This window comes from Montipora foliosa, chromosome 3, assembly GCF_036669935.1.
Source record: "Montipora foliosa isolate CH-2021 chromosome 3, ASM3666993v2, whole genome shotgun sequence".
In the NCBI taxonomy this organism is placed as follows: domain Eukaryota; kingdom Metazoa; phylum Cnidaria; class Anthozoa; order Scleractinia; family Acroporidae; genus Montipora; species Montipora foliosa.
This window is the reverse complement of record NC_090871.1, coordinates 58,661,301-58,678,800: the sequence shown is the minus strand read 5'-3', so window position 1 is coordinate 58,678,800 and position 17,500 is coordinate 58,661,301. Positions and strand designations below refer to the sequence as shown.

The following is a 17,500-nucleotide window of genomic DNA, read 5'->3' as shown; positions in this document are numbered from 1 at the left end:
TCAAAGCAATACTTTGATCGCAAAGAAGAAAAGATTGACAATTTTACTTCTTTCGTGTGTTTTGTATCGAATAACTTACAGAGCTCGGTAACTGTGTTTTATTTTACGTTGTAGGAAAAGCATCAGCTAACATTGCTTTGACGACGACAAATATCGTGTCGCCGCCCTTACAATGCCACGCGTCAACAAAGAAACCAGAAAATACTGAACGATGCTTCTCATTGGCAGATTATTCAGCGCGTGATTTCATCAAGATCGATGAAGATTCTCGTGAATCGAACTCCACAAAGACGCGATTGAAAAGCGAAAAGTTTCGCTCATATACAGAGCCGGATTTTATTTCTGAAATGTGGCAAACACGAAGGGGAGCGACGGCCAGACTCAAGATTCTTGGAGAAATTTTTCACAGGAAGAAGTATGCGCGTTTTAAAAATAAAGAAGCCGAATATCAGGGGACTATACCAAAACATGAGCCGCTCACTAAGACAAATGAGCCCGCAAATTCGTCCAAAATGCATTCTTTTCATGGAGGAATGGAATTTGGGTATGAGAGCACAGCACAGCGAAAACAAAATCCAACCCCAGAGTGAAGATGCGAACAAAAATTCTTACGGGACGAAGTCAAAGACCGAAGCGAGGAATGGATGAGGAAAACACTTCTGAGAGCCAAGAAACTTCTTCGATGTTCAACGAAGCTTGGATCTCTTTCGCTGCGCACGTAAGAAGGCAAGGCCTCGGATTCTCTGCCAGCTGTACCCAGACACTCCGGACGTGCGATTTTACTTCGGTTAAGGAATTTTATGAAAGCGAAGTTCAAAGTAATGTGACGTTTAATCCACTTTTCGAGGACGATGACAGTGATGACGACAAACGACGGCGGCACACGAGACATCGATTGCATACGATCGATGAAGAGTCGGAGGCGTACGATTCCGGATCGTGATTACATCAGGGACGGCTTAAGTGCAAGTTGATTTTACACGAAGGCGGGAAGACCAAGTAGTCCGGCTTTTTTGGCGCCACCTGCGCTTTCCTTCCACAAACGTGTAAACGACGAGAACACAATTTTGTTTCCTTGCGTAAAATATAAGTCATGGTTCTTTCTAAACAATTTTCTTTTAAAAAAATTGGGGAACTTTTTTAAAATACAGCATGGCGTAAATAAAATATCAGAGGAAGAGGTACATATTTTCTTGGAAGGAAATACGTTTAGAAATCGCGGCGGAATTTTGGAGTCCATGGCTGACTTAAGTTAGGGATTTTTAGTAGTTTAAAGCCTACCCCACACGGTGAGGAAAGACTGAGCTCAGCAAACCGCCTCGCGAGGCAGTTTGCTTAGCTTTTTCCTCACATTGTGCGGCGCGATTAAGCAACGACGACGGCTACGGCTACGGCAACAACAACGCCACAAAACAAAGATATTATTGGGTTAAAAAGGAAAAAATCTTTGTGCTGCACAGGAGGCACGCATTTCAGGGAACGTCTTTGCCATACTCCACAAAACAACAACGTGAAATCAGGGAGCTTAAGAACGCGCGTTTTTGAAACGGGGACGGCAACCGGAAGAGAAAATTTCGCGTGCCAGGACAGTGGTGTCTCCCACATTTTTATACCAATCATCTCTAATGGAGAAAAGATACTTAGCAATGTAAGTGTGGTTGTGTGAAGACAACTTAAAAGGGAAAACAGCTTTTTTTTGCTCTAATCTTTATCCAGTTGCTCTTCACTAATATGATTTCCCGCCAGAAAAACGCGAGTTTCCAAATGCAAGGCTGCCACCCAATTTTCTCTTCCTTTTCTTCCTCGGCACATATTAAGAAGGAAAACATTATCTGAAAGCTAACCGTTGTAAATAAGTGTACGCGGGTTGCCAAATGCAACGCTTCCACGCGATTTCCCGCCAAGGAAAATTGCCCGAGCACTCCCGTCCCCAGAGGCTGTCCTGCCTCCCCACCTCCACCCCGACCGTCTGTGCGGGCGGACGGATGTACGTGACGTCATAACCAAAATTTCTCGGTTGGGTAGATTTCCCAAAAAGCCTTACCCACGGTGCTCCGCTCGCGCGCTTCGCGCGCTTGAGCTGTGCTATTAGGGAGCTTAAGCACGCGAGTTTTTGAAACGCGGACGGCAACCGGAAGGGAGCTGTTTTCCCTTTCAACTTGTCCTCACACCACCACAGTTCCATTGCTGAGTATCTTTTCTCCATTAGAGATGATTAGTATAAAAATCTGGGAGACACCACTGTCCTGGCACTCGAAATGTTCTCTTCCGGTTGCTGTCCGCGTCTCAAAAACGCGGGTGGGGAGCTTAAGCAGCGCGATGATGTTTCTTTTTTTAACAAAAAATATTATCTTTCTTTGACTTTGCCCCTGCCTCAGGCGTCGTGGTTTCGTAAACTACCTATTATGGCCCTGGCCAAACGAGAGCGAGAGTTGATGAGAGTTGACGAGAGTGGAATTCGAAACTCTTGAGAGCTAATGAGTCGATGAGAGTGATCGAGAGTTGGCCAAATGAGAGCGAGAGTTCACGAGGTTTGTCGAGAGTTTCACGCGTAAACAAAACCGATAGCCTGGGAATCCCCCTAGGAAGACCATTTTTGACGTAAATATGGTGACTAGTTAGCCGGTATGTTCAGCTAGCCAGGCCGGTAAAATGAATTTGTGCGCAAATGAAAAGGTTCTGCATGTTTATTTCTAATGCTTACAAGGAAGAAGGGGAAGAAGGGGATAATTATCCGAAACGAGGGATGCAAAGAAGGGGATAATTATTCGAAACGTAGTCAAACGAAAGACTGGATAAAGTGTCTTTGCGAGAAGAGTTAGTACGGTAGCCCATTAGGGACAGACCTTTCCCCATCAATTCATCCACATATTACAAAGAGCTTCTCATCTTGCAAAATTAAATGCACTGCGAACAAAATGAATTCAAACTCTTGACATAAAATACAATCCCACTCTGAAAACAATATAAATGCGGCACACTGCAAACAAAATAAATCCCCACACTGCAAACAAAATGTCATCGCACACACCAAAACAAAATATCTTCGCACACAGCAAACAAAGTATCCTTAAAAACTTCAAACAAAAATTTCTTCGCACACTGCAAACAAAGTAAAACCTCTCACTCCCAGAAAAATCCGCGCTGCAAACAAAAAGCTATAGAAAACTACTGCGCGCGCAATAACATGGGAAGGACTGGAACAGGCTCCAACAAACATGTTTGTGGAAATCGCTTGTTTTGGGATTTCGGGACTCCTTAATCAGGAGGACTTTTGATAAATAACGGTTTTCATTCTGAGCAATAACTAACCGGCATTCTATTTCCTCTTCAAGCATACAACGGCACGAAACGACGGCCCGAAAGGTGCTGATCGAGGAAAATCTACCAGCCAGTTAACATGGATTGGACTAACGATGGTGGACTGTGGATGGAGTGTAAAGAACAGATTACTTGGTGTAAAAGACACACTTATAAAAGACAGACTTTGAAATTAGGGAGCCAGCTCTCGATGAGTGTGAATCCACGATAGTGGCTTTATATTCATATACTTGAAGTGGAACGGTTTGTATTGTATGGCCTATAGCATGTCCCTTGCTCTAGACTTCGAGTTTATTAACAGTTCAAGCAGAAAATTAGCATCACATCAGTATATAATAATGAATAATTGGTATTAAGTAATCCATTAAAAAGTAGATACAATATGCGTTCAAATTGACAAAGATTAGTTTACTTTAAAAGTAGGTAAAAAAAAAATTAATAAAGGCCTTGTCTATTCTCAATAAGAAAATTACCAACAGCAGACTTAAAGATATCATCATTCTCAATGCAAGTCAGAGTGGCTTAGTGTTTATATATCTGGCCTCCCACCATTGCGAGCCGGGGTTCCACTCTGGCCCCAGCTCGCATGTGGGCTGAGTTTCAGTCGTATTTCAACCTGACTCGAGGGTTTTTCTCCGGGTACTCCGGTTTTCCTCCCTCATGAAAATCGACTCACAGCTCATTAACAATCTAGCTGTGGTGCTGTGCCCCGACATCAAACATAGACTGTATAGCGGCAGGCAGAGGCGCCTTCGTATGCTTTCAGCCCGATATCGTGAGCTGAGCCCTTTCACAATTCAGTCCTCAATACTGCACGTAAAGGGTGATTAGCACTGCCAATTATTATTATTATTATTAATAATGTGTCTAACTCTAGAAACTGTAAGGGTTCATTTCCATGCCAACAGTTTATGTGTGTGTGTGCCCCATTCCAAACTGTTTCAAAGTTCCAATTTGGCTTCTGACACATTTCCTTGATAAAAACTGGTCTTCGACAGTCTCTACTCTCCCTTGAAAAATCTCTGATGGGCTTCCAAGGGGGTTGGGGGAATGGATACCTTTGACACCGTCCAGTGAAAGAATGGTTTGATATTTACTCGGCTTGGTATATGTAAAGAAACCTACCAGCCTTTTTAAGCCATTCCTTTCTGCACTAATCCACAATATTATTAAAAGTGACCAAAGTTTTCAAAATGCTTTTTGGCCTTTTTGGTAATGTTTTTCAAAAGCCAGTACGTTTCCCATTCAATCTGTTCATCGCACAATCATTCGAAATTTACTTTTTGTGGTAACTAATACCTGATTGATGTAAAGATGCAGAATCAGAGGTTAATGCCTGCTGTTTTATAGTACTTGGTTTGTTGCTGCCATCTACTGATGGATAACTAGTCTGAATCCTTCTATTCTTTCATTCAGCAGGTCAAATGTAAAATACTTCTCCCCTGTAATGTACTTTTGCAGCAGCAGTTGCATTTGAAGTGTCAAGACTCCCTCTAACTGGTCATGCATCACATCTAGGTCAAGCCCATCCACTACATGGAAATATCTTCACTAAGGATGGGCGCCCTCTTCACCGGATAGGTGAAAGACAATGTTCGAACATTTTCTACCAGCCGGCAATGTCTTTGTGACTGGCACCCTGCAGACCTGTAGTACCGTGTCCTCACCACTACACTACAACGACAAACATGCCCAACTCAACACAGTTTTTTTTCATTATTGCCTTTCCTGTGATTGGTTAATAACATTTATGTATAATAACCAAAACTAGTCCTATCCTGACCCTATTTTTCTCTAGGCTTAATTTAGCCTCCAAAAAAGTTTCTTTAATCCATCTGAGTGCGTATTCCACCTAGGTCAAATAAGGATCACCATTTTAACCAAGGTTAAAACGGATTTTACCGGCAACATCTGTTGCAAGGGAGCCTAGTTGGCTTAACCGCGAGTTTGGGAGAAGGGTTGCGTCACATCTCAAAATCGGCTGCATGCTTGGTCCGAAATATCCAGAAAAATGTCCATATAAACCTTCTTGGTGCTTTCTTTTCTAATTTTACCAAAATTTTCCCTTTTGTTCAAAACTTGAACCGGATTGTATAGTGATCAGATTGGGCTGGTTTCGCTTCTGGGGTCTCCACTGGGTGAGCTGACCGGCAGACAAGTTAAGTCGACCTAGCCCAGTGTGCCACAATCTGTGCTAATTGGTCGAACAAGCTAAACATAAGCTTAATAGACCCTTCCACGGTTTTTGACCGCCATCTTGACTGGGGGGCAAAAACGGCTATTTTTACAGTAAAGGAATGCGATTTTGGCCGACTTTGAACCGCTGAACCGCCGCTTTTGTAGCCTGAATCTGTTCTTTATATTTCATGAAAATAATCTCAGTTTAAATGTCCTTTAAAAGACACTTTAACTGTGGAAACCCGTCTCTTTTTAGCGGGGCTACAGCGGTTCAAAGTCGGCCAAAATCCCATATATTTGCAATAAATTTAGCCGTGTTTGCCTCCGACCAAGATGTCGCCAAAATCCGTGGAACGGTCTATACCGTAGCAAATGGGCCATGCATGTTAGTGGAGATCTTGGTATAATGATGCAGGATTGCAGAAAGCCGAGATTCTCCGGGTAATTAAATTTACTGCACCAGCCTAGTTGGACCTCAAAAGAAAGTGACGTCCATTGCGTGCTTTTTGTGTCTCCTGCAGTGCCAATAACAGAAACAAATTCTCTAAGAGGCCAAGTCGCTTTTCCTGCAGCTCGTTTAACGGGAACCCACATGAATGACATCATACACAAGATGGACTGAATTGGCTGTAATTAAATTTTTGTTAAGACAAAATCTTATATTCACACAAAATCCAATCAATTAAAATTGTCCCCAGTGAAGGTGGGGGTAGAAAACGCCATAACAGTTGCAAAAATGAAATGCAAGAATGAGAAAGGGATAGAGGAGATGGTGGGACGAAAAAATCTCACGAGACTTGCAAAATACTCTGACCCCCGACGAGTAGAAGAATTGAATGAACGTTACATTTCACACAACGTGTCTGATAACAGTCCTCTTTCAATGCCGATGTGATCAATTAGTAGCCATTCAAGTTCATAAAATAAGGCTAGAGTTCTCTCCTGAAACGTACAATTTTCTTTTCAAATTTGGTGCCACTGTTCTAGCCGTGACCCCAAAATACTATTTCTCACGTCTTGCCCTAATATTTCACAGCTGCGCCTGTTCCCTTTCCAAAGTCCGGTCAAACCTTAATGTGCCATCAGATACAGCTTAAATTCAGGCGTTTAATGTATTATTGTAAAACTCCCCAAAGAAGTCTACATTAGCTAGACGATACGTTTCGGAGAATAAACAAGTCGACAGATACAGTTCGCAGAGTGCTGCTCACTAGTTTAGTTTTTTTAAATTACGCGATATTTAATTGGCAGGGATTTTTTTATGTGGGCGAGAACACCGATACGCTTAGAAAGCTTCTTCCTAAGATTGGCTACATGGTTTGACCAAGACAGAGTGGGGTCTATATTTTCCGTCTAAGTTGCTGGTTGAATAATTAGCGTATAGAAGGCACAGCATCTCCATTGTTTTTTCTGTTTGGCCTTGATCTTTCTCGATGAGAACGCTGGAGGCAAGTACTTTTAAAATACTGGTGGCCTAATAGACCATATTTATAAATGGAGACCAATAAATTATTCCTTCGTCTGTATTTTGTTCATGGAAAAGTTCAAAAAAAGTTAACAGCTTAGGCTCAAGGTTATGACATGAAGCGAAATGAATAGTTTTAATTTCAGTTTTTATTTCAAAGTCACACGAAAATATCCATTTACAAGAAAGTGAAAAATCAAGTGAAGCTATAATCCTCGCAGTTATGACCGCAATTTTTGCAATTGCTTAAAGGCAATTTTTGCAATTGCGTAAAGAAGCCTGAAGAATTCAGGCAACGTCAGTGGCTTCATAGCTCAGTTGGTTGGAGCGTCGCACCAGTATCGCGAGGTCACGGGTTCAAACCCCGTTGAAGTCCTGAATTTTTCAGGCTTCTTTACGCAATTGCAAAAATTGCGTTCATAACTGCGAGGATCATAGCTTCACTTGATTTCATATCCACAGTTCATATATGATTCATTTCATATATCATTTCATCGTTGATTAATTCTTCACGGGAACATTGGAACCCACAAATGACAGGCTCCCAACGTCAGTGGTTTCATATCTCAGTTGGTAAGAGCGTCGCACCGGTATCGGGAGGTCACGAGTTCAAACCCCGTTAAAGTCCTGAATTTTTCAGGCTTCTTTACGCAATTGCAAAAATTGCGTTCATAACTGCGAGGATCATAGCTTCACTTGATTTCATATCCGCAGTTCATATATTATTCATTTCATATATCATTTCATTGTTGATTAATTCTTCACGGGAACATTGGAACCCACAAATGACCAGCTCCCAACGTCAGTGGTTTCATATCTCAGTTGGTTAGAGCGTCGCACCGGTATCGGGAGGTCACGGGTTCAAACCCCGTTAAAGTCCTGAATTTTTCAGGCTTCTTTACGCAATTGCGAAAATTGCGTTCATAACTGCGAGGATCATAGCTTCACTTGATTTCATATCCGCAGTTCATATATGATTCATTTCATATATCATTTCATCGTTAAAGTGAAAAAACGTACAATGAATATTAACAATAGCCACCATTTTTCATACTTTTACTCTGTTCTCTTTATCACTTTTATCTCGCCTTCTCTGTATATATTTCACTAATTTACATTCAACGTTTTATCCGTGGAAGGCTGTAGATCGACAGCCGAAAGCTTATATTCCTTGTCAAAATGTTTAGCCAGAGAACGTTTTTTATTGTATTTTAATATGCCTCATCCTGGCTGCGCTTCAATTTTTAATCATAAACAGTATTGCAAAGAGACAAGAGACAGTGTTCATATAGTCGAAAATACAACAAAAGTCGCCTGTTTTGCGAACCAGACATTACGTTTGGCCAACAAATTGTCAGAAATACAAGTCGGCAGACAATAAACCCATCATTATCTCTGTTTTTTGCCTTGTGAAGGTGAAGGTGAGTTATGTCTTAAGAAGGTAAGTTAAGCCTTCTGAACATTGTGACGGTAAGTTACGCCTTATGAAAGTCAGTTACGCCTTGTGACTACGAGTTACGCCTTCTGATTATGAGTTACGCCTTGCGAGAGTAAGTTACGCAATGTGAAGGCGAGTTACGGCTTGTGAAGGTAAGTTACGCCTTGTGACAGTGAGTTACGCCTTGTGACGGTCAGTTACGCCTTGCGACGGTCAGTTACGCCTTGTGAAGGTGAGTTACGCCTTGTGAAGGTGAGTTACGTCTTGTGACGGTGAGTTACGGCTTGTGACGGTGATTTACGCCTTGTGAAGGCGAGTAACGCCTTGTGAAGGCGAGTAACGCCTTGTGAAGACGAGTAACGCCTTGCGACGGTGAGTTACGGCTTATGACGGTGAGTTACACCTTGTGAAGGTGAGTTACGCCTTGTGACGGTGTGTGACGGTGAGTTACGCCTTGTGACGGTGAGTTACGCCTTGTGACGGAGAGTTACGGCTTGTGACGGTGAGTTCCGGCTTGTGACGGTGAGTTACGCCGTGTGACGGAGAGTTACGCCTTGCGACGGTGTGTGACGGTGAGTTACGCCTTGTGACGGAGAGTTACAGCTTGTGACGGAGAGTTACGGCATTTGACGGTGAGTTACACCTTGTGAAGGTGATTTACGCCTTGTGACGGAAAGTTACAGCTTGTGACGGTGAGTTGCGCCTTGTGACGGTGAGTTACGCCTTGCGACGTTGAGTCACACCTTGTGACAGTGAGTTACGCCTTCTGACGGTGAGTTACGGCTTGTGACGGTGATTTACGCCTTGTGAAGGCGAGTAACGCCTTGTGAAGGCGAGTAACGCCTTGTGAAGGCGAGTAACGCCTTGTGAAGACGAGTAACGCCTTGCGACGGTAAGTTACGGCTTATGACGGTGAGTTACGCCTTGTGAAGGTGAGGTACGCCTTGTGACGGTGTGTGACGGTGAGTTACGCCTTGCGACGGTGTGTGACGGTGAGTTACGCCTTGTGACGGAGAGTTACAGCTTGTGACGGAGAGTTACGGCATTTGACGGTGAGTTACACCTTGTGAAGGTGATTTACGCCTTGTGACGGAAAGTTACAGCTTGTGACGGTGAGTTGCGCCTTGTGACGGTGAGTTACGCCTTGTGACGTTGAGTTACACCTTGTGACAGTGAGTTACGCCTTATGACGGAGAGCTACGGCTTGTGACGGTGAGTTCCGGCTTGTGACGGTGAGTTACGCCTTGTGAAGGTGGATTACGTCTTGTGACGGTAAGTTACGCCTTGAGACAGTGAGTTACGCCTTGTGACGGTAAGTTACGCCTTGTGAAGGTGACCCTTATGCATTAATAGCTCATGCAACCCGGTGCCCTGTCCATGTACATCTCATCTTTAGAGCGTTCGTTCAAATCCAGTTATAGGATTCTTCGGCGATATTGCATAATATGAACGATGTGACCAGCATGCACCGGGAGAAATTTAAATTTTAAAGCGCAGGATTTTGTTCACAATACCGTCATGTTCAGTGTATTTGCCACTTCAATTTCCTACACCTGATTAAACTTTCCAGAGTGAACACATTCGTTTGACACTTTCCTGGCTGGTGTTACAGGTTTGTCTTGTTGGTGGGTATACGCGCGTGTACGGAAAACACGGCCAGTTTAAGGGGAGAGCAAAGTAAAAGGCAGCGCAAAGCAAAAGTCATGTGAGTACAAGAAACAACCAAGAAACTAAAAACAAGCAAGCCAGAAACTTTTATACGGCACGGCGTCGCAACAATGGATTAGCACTGTGGTTACATCCAAGCGTAGGTTTTCCATTCACTTGAGACTTTCGTTTGAACTTCCTTGAATGCATACAAAACTAAATGTTATAAAGAAAACTTCGTATAACGGCACATGTTTTATTTCAATGAAAACTATCGCTTGCAGTTTGCTGTACAATTTTTAAAACAGTTTACACTTGAAAGGTAAACCCTTTGAGAATAAAACGTTTTGCTTCAGGTATTTCGATATGATTGATATGTGAATGCTATATTACAATGCTAATACAATACAGGAAGAATCTTGAACGCGCAAGATTTAAATTGCTTATTGCAACAATTCTTTTGGGCTCTAACCTTTGGTCCAAAGATAAACTCCAAGGGAGGATTAATTTCAAAACGTTTTGACAATGGCCAATACGATTAGTATGAAATACGTTCAACTTAGGCCAAAGGGCCCTCAGCAGCAACTGAGTCACCGATTCCATTGTCAGACAAATCCAAGTCTGTCAGTGTTGAATTGATTTCCACTGCTTCAGCCAGTGCAGCAGCACCTGATTCACCGATTCCATTGCTAGACAAAAACAAGTGTGTCAGCGTTGAATTGATTTCCACTGCTTTAGCCAGTGCAGCAGCACCTGAGTCACCGATTCCAATGCCAAACAAATGCAAGTCCGTCAGTGTTGAATTGATTTCCACTGCTTTAGCCAGTGCAGCAGCACCTGAGTCACCGATTCCATTGTTAGACAAAAGCAAGTGTGTCAGTGTTGAATTGATTTCCACTGCTTTAGCCAGTGCAGCAGCACCTGAGTCACCGATTCCATTGCTAGACAAAAACAAGTGTGTCAGCGTTGAATTGATTTCCACTGCTTTAGCCAGTGCAGCAGCACCTGAGTCACCGATTCTATTGCAACGCAAATCCAAATTCGTCAGTGTTGAATTGATTTCCACTGCTTTAGCCAGTGCAGCAGCACCTGAGTAACCGATTCCATTGTTAGACAAAAACAAGTGTGTCAGTGTTGAATTGATTTCCACTGCTTTAGCCAGTGCAGCAGCACCTGAGTCACCGATTCCATTGCTAGACAAAAGCAAGTGTGTCAGTGTTGAATTGATTTCCACTGCTTTAGCCAGTGCAGCAGCACCTGAGTCACCGATTCTATTGCTAGACAAAAACAAGTGTGTCAATGTTGAATTGATTTCCACTGCTTTAGCCAGTGCAGCAGCACCTGAGTAACCGATTCCATTGCTAGACAAAAACAAGTGTGTCAGTGTTGAATTGATTTCCACTGCTTTAGCCAGTGCAGCAGCACCTGAGTCACCGATTCCATTGCTAGACAAAAGCAAGTGTGTCAGTGTTGAATTGATTTCCACTGCTTTAGCCAGTGCAGCAGCACCTGAGTCACCGATTCTATTGCTAGACAAAAACAAGTGTGTCAATGTTGAATTGATTTCCACTGCTTTAGCCAGTGCAGCAGCACCTGAGTCACCGATTCCATTGTAAAACAAACGCAAATATGTCACCGTTGAGTTTGTTGCCATTGCATGAGCCAGTATAACAGCGCCATCTTCACCTATCTTCTGTAGAGACGTAAAATACTGAATTTCAAGAAGAGAACCAAGAGAACGCGCCAGTTCTTTTCCAAAGGTACCCTGTTCTTTTTCACATTCCTTAACACAATTGAATGCAGTCCATAGGTAGTCATCACTCTCCTCCCGATTTGATTGGTTAATTTGACTTGCTATACTTGCCATAAGTGCCATGGCTTTTGTCTCGCACTGTTGAGCCAAGATACCACAGGTAAACATAAGCACCTGTTGAAACTCCTTAAAATATCTTGTGTCAGCAACTAACCTATCAGGATCAATTTCCTCATCGACAAGGTGGCAACTTTGATAAAATGCAGCGAAGAACTCCTGAAAGCTCTTATGTAGAAAGCCATAGCACCGGGCCGGTCTTCGTTTGCTGCGTCCAGGCTGAGCCGATAGAAATCCCAATTCAGGTATTAAGCTGCTGGTACCATTTTGGAATGCACTGTCGTCGAAACACATCTCATCGTTGAGCAAGCCATTCAATGCTATAAAACCAAGATGCTTCAATTCAGTGTGGTATAATTGTGTTAGGTCTTCGTCCGTTTCTGGTAATTCTTTCTTTCTCCTATACTTTCTCAGCACACACTGCACTATTTCGTGGTAAAGCAAAGTTCTACCTTTCGGCAAATCTCCTTGGAAGTCTTCGCAAAGGAGGCAAAGAAGGGCTGTATTTAACGGATTTGCAGTTATTCCGCTAAGGCTTGTGTCTGTGCGCAGCTTGTCCAAGAGCTTTTGCGCCAAGTGCTCCTCGGTTTTGAAATATCTTCGGATAAAATCTTTAGCATCGTTTTCGGTAAATCCTTCCACCTCTAGCAGGGTATCACAGCATCCCCGTACTTTTATCCCAGCATCATGCCGAGCTGTAACCACTAAGTAACATTTTGAAAGCACTCTTCCTTCAATGATTTCTTTGTAGACGGATAATTTATGGGTTGGCAACTCATCCAATCCGTCAAGTACCAGCAATACTTTTGACTGATGTTCCCAAACGAAGGTGAAGAATTTGTCTCTTTCTTCTTTCTTCATGTCTTTTGGTAACACCTGGTCATCAATAGTCTCCCGTAACTCAGAGGTTATGTCCTTACATTTCATCAATAACTCGGAGGTTATGTCTTTACATTTCAACAAGAGCAATACTTGGAAATCAGGAAATGAATCATCAGCTTTACAGTTCTTGGCCCAGTCGTAAGCAATCTTGTTACAATAGGTTGTCTTTCCCACGCCTGGCTGTCCTTCAATCAAAACCTTTCTGGGTTGTGGACATTCCTCATGGGGTTTGAAGATTTCCAACATGTTGACAATGGAGTCGGTCTTTACCCCTCGTTCTTTTTTCCTGCTGACCATTTTAAGCCTGGTAAAAATGTTGTCAAGATGGAATCGAAACTCTTCACACCACGGGAATGGCGCAAGCCATCCTTCACGCCTTTCGTACAGTTGTCGAATATCATCGAAAAAGTCAGACGCTGGCCCATACGCGTCTGAAAGAGAAAAAGTCATTACTTGAAAATAAAAAGTGCCATTGTTCTCCAATCGTTCAATACTTGAGAATGATACTTACACTTCAGTTGTGTTGAGGTCGACTGTACTTATAATTGATAATGAAATATGTGACAGAGTCATCTGTATAAAATGAACTTCGGGTTGTGACAACTCTTAAGTGTGAATGACCATCGCAATTCAGAGAGTAAGTTTGGCAGTTGCAAAGGAAGCCTAAAATTAAATTCCAGTCCTGGACTGGACTTGAACCCATAAGTATGTGATTGTCCTACGCCGCTCTATCTGATCATCTGATCTCTCAAGCCCCCCTGGAAGTGAGTCCGTTGTGCGCTCATGCTATAGACATGTATCTCCGATGGCTGAGATGGTAGAGCATTCCAGCACAATCACACAGTCATAGGTCCGAGTACCCCGTTGAGACATTAATTTTTTTCAGGTCTTCTTTACTTCTTTGCAAGTTCCCCTATTAATCCAGTGATCATTTTCGCTTCCAGTCAGTTCAAATAATGATGCATTTCCCCCTACCACGAAATACTTGGAAGTTAAAAAATTATGCCCAAAAAATATGCAATTATAACAATTACTTAGGCCAACCGCGAGTTGGCGACATCATCGTCAATAATTCTCTCATTATTCTCTCATTATAATGCACTACTGTATTGATGACTCAAAAGATAGCAAGTTCCTTTGATTCAATTTTATCAAGAGCTATATACCCTCTACCTAAAGGCCCAGTCATACGGCAACATTTTTCGCGCGACTAGTCGCGCAACAATGTTGCGTTGCAAGTTGAGATGGTAAAGCGACGTCTACTTTTTGCAAGATAAAATTTGGTACGCAAGAAGGTGGTAATACGCGCAACAAACCATCTCAAACTGCAACGCAACATTGTTGCGCGACTAGTTGCACAAAAAATGTTGCCCGTAATACTGGGCCTTAAGTTGATCTCAGTAAATGCAAAATTTATGACTGTGTGCACATTTTAGATACCCTGGTGGGATTTCTAGCAATTTCTGTCAATCCGTCTCATGAATTATGCGATTCTTCACTGTACCTTCATTCTCTCCATGCTTGGTATTCGAACTGTCTCCCTGCGACTTCAACTGCTTCAGCATTTCTTTAAACAGTAACATAAGAATGAACCAGTGAGCGTTACTTTTTGTGTATTTTGAAACCGTCAAACCTTCGTTAAGAATAAATGGCTTTCGGGTGCTTGGCGATTGGACATCAAACTACTGAATCTAATACTGCCTTTGGGTCATTTAGCCATGCTCGTATGCTGGAATTGTTACTCGAGAAGCACTAGTGAACGAAGTTTGTTCGTACAAATTGAATTTTGTTTCTCTCATATATTAAACTTTCTTTTAAAAAAAAAGCTACGGGAAAACTTGTAAGACCATCTTGCTTTGTGGTTAGTAGGATGACTGCTAATGACTCTGAAGAGCTATTTCATTCTATGCTATGAAAAATGCACAAGCAGTCTTGCAAAAAAAGAGCAAGAACTTCTACTTCACTTCATTAATTGATAAAGCATGTCATACGCATCACATCAATATAAATTAATACATACATATATTAATACAAATAAATATTAATCTGAATAAGAAAAGTTATATACAAATAAAATAATACTAAATAATTTGTATGATAAAATAATTTCAAAACCACTTTCCAGCTTCAATGAGGTGGTCAAGTAGAGCGGCCTTAAACATTAACAATATTACCTGGAAGTCTATTCCATTGATTAATTGACCATGGAAAAAAGTTGTTTGCGCGCTGATTATAATTTAAGTGTGAGAATAAGTCAATTAAGATAATATTAAAATTTGCATACAATGTATTTAAGTTAAAATATGTTAAATTACAAAGTATGAATATAAGTGGGATAAAAGTACGGCCCGGACTGTTTCCACATCGCATATATAAAAAACTACTCGTTCTGTTCGTACAAAGCTTGGGCATATTAAAAAGGCGCTGTCGTCTTAGGTTATAGCTTGAGTCTTAAAAACGTTTTGGAGTTTTCACACCTTGAAGTACGAAGTAAAGAAGTAAGATGCAAATCCCTCTCGATATCAACAGTGCAATAGACAATCCGATGAAACATTGATAATTGAGAGAGAATCCGTCTACCTTCAAGGGATGGCCACTCCAATTTATTTAACATATTAGTTACTACTCCTGATTTTTTTTATATTTATTAAAACAAAGCCTAGCTGCTGAACGTTGGATCATGTCGAGACGATCTGTCTTTTGCAAATATGGATACCAAGCAGAATTTGCATATTCTATCTTAGGTCTTACCAGATTATTATACACCTTATTCCAAAATGGCCGCCATTTAAATATTCTTTTGTTTTATTAAAATTAGGCCTTGATGCCTCGTTCTTAAGCTTAAAATTCAAAAGAATATTTTATCTTGAACGAAGCAACAAGGGCCAATTTGTATCCGCATAAATCAGCGGCCATTTTGGAATAAGGTGTATAAAGCTTGGATTTACAGGCTACAGAAGCATTTCTAAAATTCCTCCTAATAACGCTCAAGAGTCTGCTTGGCTCCTGATATTTTATGTACAATATGCTCTAGCCATTTAAGATCTTCAGAAAGTATACCACCTAAGTAGGAATGCTGATGAAATCTAGTCAAAACATGATTATTAAGAACATATGTTGCATGTAAATTAGCTTTCTTAGGAGAAAAACAGATGGTATGACATTTTTCAACATTAAAGGACATTTGCCAGTCTCTTTCCCATTTAGCTAAAGCATCTAAATATTTCTGTACGACTTCACAATCAGCTGGACTATTTATACTACGATATAGAAAACAGTCGTCTGCAAACAACCTCATTGTTGATGAAATACATAAAGGTAGGTCATTAATGTAAATCAGGAACAGTGATGGCCATGCCTTGCGGAATTCCCGATATCACAAAACACTGATTTCGATGTCACAAAACACTGATTTGATAAAACACCCTCCGAGGCTATTCACGGACTTGCACCACCATATATTAGTAATTTAATTACTGTTAAGCCTAAGTCCTCTTATAATCTAAGATCAAATAGTAGTCTTTTACTGGAGCCGCCTAAGGAGAAAATGCTTCCTACGCTTGGTGCCAGGTCTTTTTATGCTGCTGCACCATGTCTGTAGAATAGCCTGCCGGCTGAGTTGCGTGACATTCTATCACTACCTAATTTTAAACAAAAACTGAAGATCCACCTTATTCGGGCAGGCTAGAACCTTTTTCTTATTTACTTATTAATTTATTTTATTAATTAATTTTTATTCAATTGGTTTCAATTGTACCACCATATCATTTCAAAAAGGTTTTTAAGTGAATTATTGTAAAGCGCTACTGATCATTCTTATGTAAATAGCGCTATATAAGCGCTATATATTATTATTATTATTATTTAGGCTACCTTATGTGTCCTCTCCGTAAGAAACACTTGGATCCAGGCAATAAGCTGCCCTGAATTCCATAATGGCTTACCTTATGGAGCTTATCTCTGATGAGATACTCTATCAAAAGCGTTAGAGAAATCTAGTATGAAGGCATCAACCTGTTTCTTGGAATTCATTGCACTAACTAGATCGTGTATTGTCCTTATAAGTCTGGTTTCACAATTTCGTCGCTTTCGAAAGTTACTAAGCACACTATGATCTTCTAAATGCTTCCAAATATGATGAGATATAATATGTTCTAATATTTTTTATGTTACTGAAGTAAGGGATATTGATCTATAATTGTTTGCTAGTGATCTTTTAACTTTCCTAAAATTGGAACAACATAAGCTTTCATCCAGTCATTTAATAATTGACCCAGATCAAATGACTGTTGGAAAAGTGAGGCCAGAATGGGTGCCAACTCATGTGATAGCTCCTTCAAAATATAGGTTGGCATGCCATCTGGCCCACTAGCTTTATTTAAAATAGAGATTCTGAAAGTTTCTGAACACCCAAGGATGTTACCATTATCTGATTCACATTTGGGCATGACAGACTAGAAGCGTCAAAAACAATAGAAGTGTCAAAAACACCCAGTTGATCGTTTCAAGAGAATCTGATGAGTTTTGGTTCCTAAATAGGTTTCAATTTTCAGTTATTTTGTCCAATAAAACAGCCTTAATATCTGCCAAAAGTCCATCTTGATTAGTAGTTAGTACATGTAGGTTGACTACTAATGATTCTGACGAGCTACATGTAGTTCATTTCACATAATAAAATAAGCACAAGTAGTCTTGCAAA

General features: G+C 41.2%; 2 protein-coding genes across 5 annotated transcripts in view; one reads left to right on the top strand and one right to left on the bottom strand.

The window, feature by feature from the left end:
- The window catches only part of LOC137996171 (uncharacterized), a 4,774-nt gene extending 3,756 nt beyond the window's left edge, over positions 1-1,018 (top strand). Inside the window, exons 3-4 of the mRNA XM_068841590.1 lie at positions 115-544; positions 586-1,018. Of these exons, the coding sequence (XP_068697691.1) occupies positions 115-544; positions 586-943 (788 nt within the window). The 3' untranslated portion in view covers positions 944-1,018. The remainder of the gene's footprint in view (positions 1-114; positions 545-585) is intronic.
- A 9,267-nt stretch (positions 1,019-10,285) lies between these two features.
- Positions 10,286-17,500, bottom strand: part of LOC137997800 (protein NLRC3-like) — a 35,681-nt gene continuing 28,466 nt past the window's right edge. For all 4 annotated transcript variants that reach the window (XM_068844050.1, XM_068844048.1, XM_068844051.1 and 1 more), the window contains 2 exons: positions 14,306-14,368; positions 10,286-13,232 (listed from right to left, as the gene is read on the bottom strand). In XM_068844050.1, the coding sequence (XP_068700151.1) occupies positions 10,609-13,232; positions 14,306-14,368 (2,687 nt within the window). In that variant the 3' untranslated portion in view covers positions 10,286-10,608. The remainder of the gene's footprint in view (positions 13,233-14,305; positions 14,369-17,500) is intronic.